Source organism: Nannospalax galili, unplaced genomic scaffold (assembly GCF_000622305.1).
Source record: "Nannospalax galili isolate Female #2095 unplaced genomic scaffold, S.galili_v1.0 scaffold3027, whole genome shotgun sequence".
Lineage (NCBI taxonomy): Eukaryota > Metazoa > Chordata > Mammalia > Rodentia > Spalacidae > Nannospalax > Nannospalax galili.
The window spans coordinates 157,198-159,532 of record NW_008355721.1 but is presented as its reverse complement, the minus strand read 5'-3'; the positions used below and the strand labels follow the sequence as shown (position 1 = coordinate 159,532).

The window sequence follows — 2,335 nt, the reverse complement described above, 5'->3', positions numbered from 1 at the left end:
TTCTTTTTTCTCCTTGGCTTTTGGGGCCGGGTGCAACCCGGGCCTAGACAGTGATAGGAGGGACTCGAACCTGCGTTATTCCCAGAAAAGCACCCTGCCACCCAGTCAGAAGTACCTCTGGTAGGATGGTGCTGTTTTGAGTTGCACCCCACAACTGCCCTGCCATACTGAGGGACGAAGCCGTGAGTATGACGTCAACATGACGTCAGCAGAGTCGACTCCGGTGTAAACGTGAATGTTTGCATATATTTGCACATGCCCAGCGGGTGAGGGGGAGATTTGCATAAATCTATACGGATTTACATAAATTTGCATACGCACTACCGTTATGAGCGTGAATTGCGTGTGTTTGCGTGTCCATCCCATGGGAGTCCAGGAGCGTGTGACAGGGAAGAGGAAGTGGGGAATGAGGGGGACTGAGTGGGAAAGGCGCACCGGGAACGCGGTGTGTGATGGGAAGCAGGAAGAGGAGCCCGTGGAGGTGGAGGAGGGGAGGGGGAGGAAGAGGAGGAGGACGGAAGAGGACGACGAGGCCTGGGGACACCGTGGGACTCGGTTTTCTCCTCCAGACAGCTCCGGGGGATGGAACTCAGCTCCTCAGGCTTAGCAACAAGCACCTTGGCCCACTGACATCATGTTGCTGGTGGACGCCCTGCAGCTTCTTCCACCCGGAGGAATTCCTCAGGCTCCTGCAGACTTTCTGGAAGATTTGCCTCCACCCATGTGACCTAAGGACGGGAACGATTCACACTGCGGATACAGCCGAGAGGGGGAACCGAGCAACCTTGAACAAGCACCCCAGCTGGTAGCAGAAACGCCCCAAGGCTCCATCAATGCATAATGGACAGATATCTATGATAGAGTCATTCACTGGAGTATTATTCAGCCCTGAAGAAGGAGGGAAACGAGAACAAACACCCCACTCGAGTAGAGAAAACGACCAAGGCACTCGGTGGAATACTACTCAGCCCTGAAAAAGGGCCCAGGGAGAGAAGTGAGACTGAGAAGTGCAATCACCCCAAGAGGAGACTCTCGGCCTCCCACGGTCACCCAAGGCTCAGCACCGGACAGCTCAGGCCATCACTCACCTCGGGATCACCTTGTGTCAGCAGCCCTTTCACCTTGGGGATGGGGGGGCACAGCGACTGCCACAGGGAGGACCTGGAGGGCCAGCACGTGACGTCACCACTGCCCCAAGTTAGACCCTGATGGTGGGTTTGGTCAGGCATTTCCTCCCAGCAACTACACGAGTACTGAGCACAAGTACCAAGCCCCTGGGGTTGACCTGAGGATGAGGCCCCGAGTCAGAGCTGACAACTCCGGGTCCATCAGGCTGAACACCAGGTTCAGCCCAGGGCTCGGTCAGTACCTTCTGCACAACAGCAATAGGGTCACCAAGGCCATGAGCACCATCCCCAGGGACACCAGCAGCGCCACAGTCAGCACCTGGGTGTCCGCAGAGTCGTCGCACACTGAGGGAGGAGGAGGCGGTGAGTCTGGGGTCTGGCCGGAGGGTGCAGGGTCCCCTAGGGGCTGGGGTGCTGGGTGTAGAGTCCCCCAGGGGCTGGAGTGTTGGGTGCAGAGTACCCCGAGGGCGGCCGCACGCCATGCTGAAAGTCCCTGTGTCCTGACCCCGGACCTCGTGTGTAACGCTTGTTACTCTGAAGACCCCGAGGGCCTCCTGGGACAGACTGGGCGGAACCGGGCAGAACCTGCTCCTTTGAGGGGCTGTGAACCCCGTAGCTAACGTCATAGGGTGGAGGATGATGTCATCACTCTATGATGTCCCCATGACCAGCGGCAATGCATTATGGGTAGATTTTCTTCTAGGGCCTCAAGAGGCCCCAACACAACGCATGCTGAGTAGACTTCCGGTTCCGACGTCACGACGCCCCGGCCCTGAGCATGATGGGTAGATCCTCCCCCTCACCAAACGACTGCCGAGCGCTCCAGGCGGTGTAGCGGATCTGCTCATCCGACTTCGCGCGGATCCGGACGGTGAAGGTTCCCGGATGCAGCAGGACGAAGGAGGTTTCCTTGGTCTAGAGGGTGACGTCAGAAACACGTACAACGTGCGGGTTACAGGCGGGATCGCGGGAGAGGCTGTGGGGAGTCTACACAGCCTTTAGGAGGCGGAGCCTAAGAGCAGGAAGTGACGTCACAGGGTCGTGTCCTTGAAGGAGACACCGGGCCCCCAGTTCCTCCTTCTCTGTCCCTTTTCTTGGATCTATAATATTCCTCAAAGACTATTATGGAAGGCTTGGTCCCCACTGTTGGGGGCTTTCAGACGTGATTGACTGCGTCATGAGGGCTCTGACGTCATCAGTGGGTTCCT

At 57.7% G+C, this 2,335-nt stretch overlaps 1 protein-coding gene across 1 annotated transcript in view; it reads right to left on the bottom strand.

Moving 5' to 3' along the window:
• Window positions 1-226: 226 nt before the first annotated feature.
• Il3ra (interleukin 3 receptor subunit alpha) overlaps window positions 227-2,335 on the bottom strand; it is a 16,220-nt gene continuing 14,111 nt past the window's right edge. The window contains exons 20-23 of the mRNA XM_029556105.1: window positions 1,931-2,042; window positions 1,370-1,472; window positions 1,089-1,161; window positions 227-728 (exon numbers count right to left, since the gene is read on the bottom strand). Coding sequence (XP_029411965.1) covers window positions 633-728; window positions 1,089-1,161; window positions 1,370-1,472; window positions 1,931-2,042 — 384 coding nt within the window. The 3' untranslated portion in view covers window positions 227-632. The remainder of the gene's footprint in view (window positions 729-1,088; window positions 1,162-1,369; window positions 1,473-1,930; window positions 2,043-2,335) is intronic.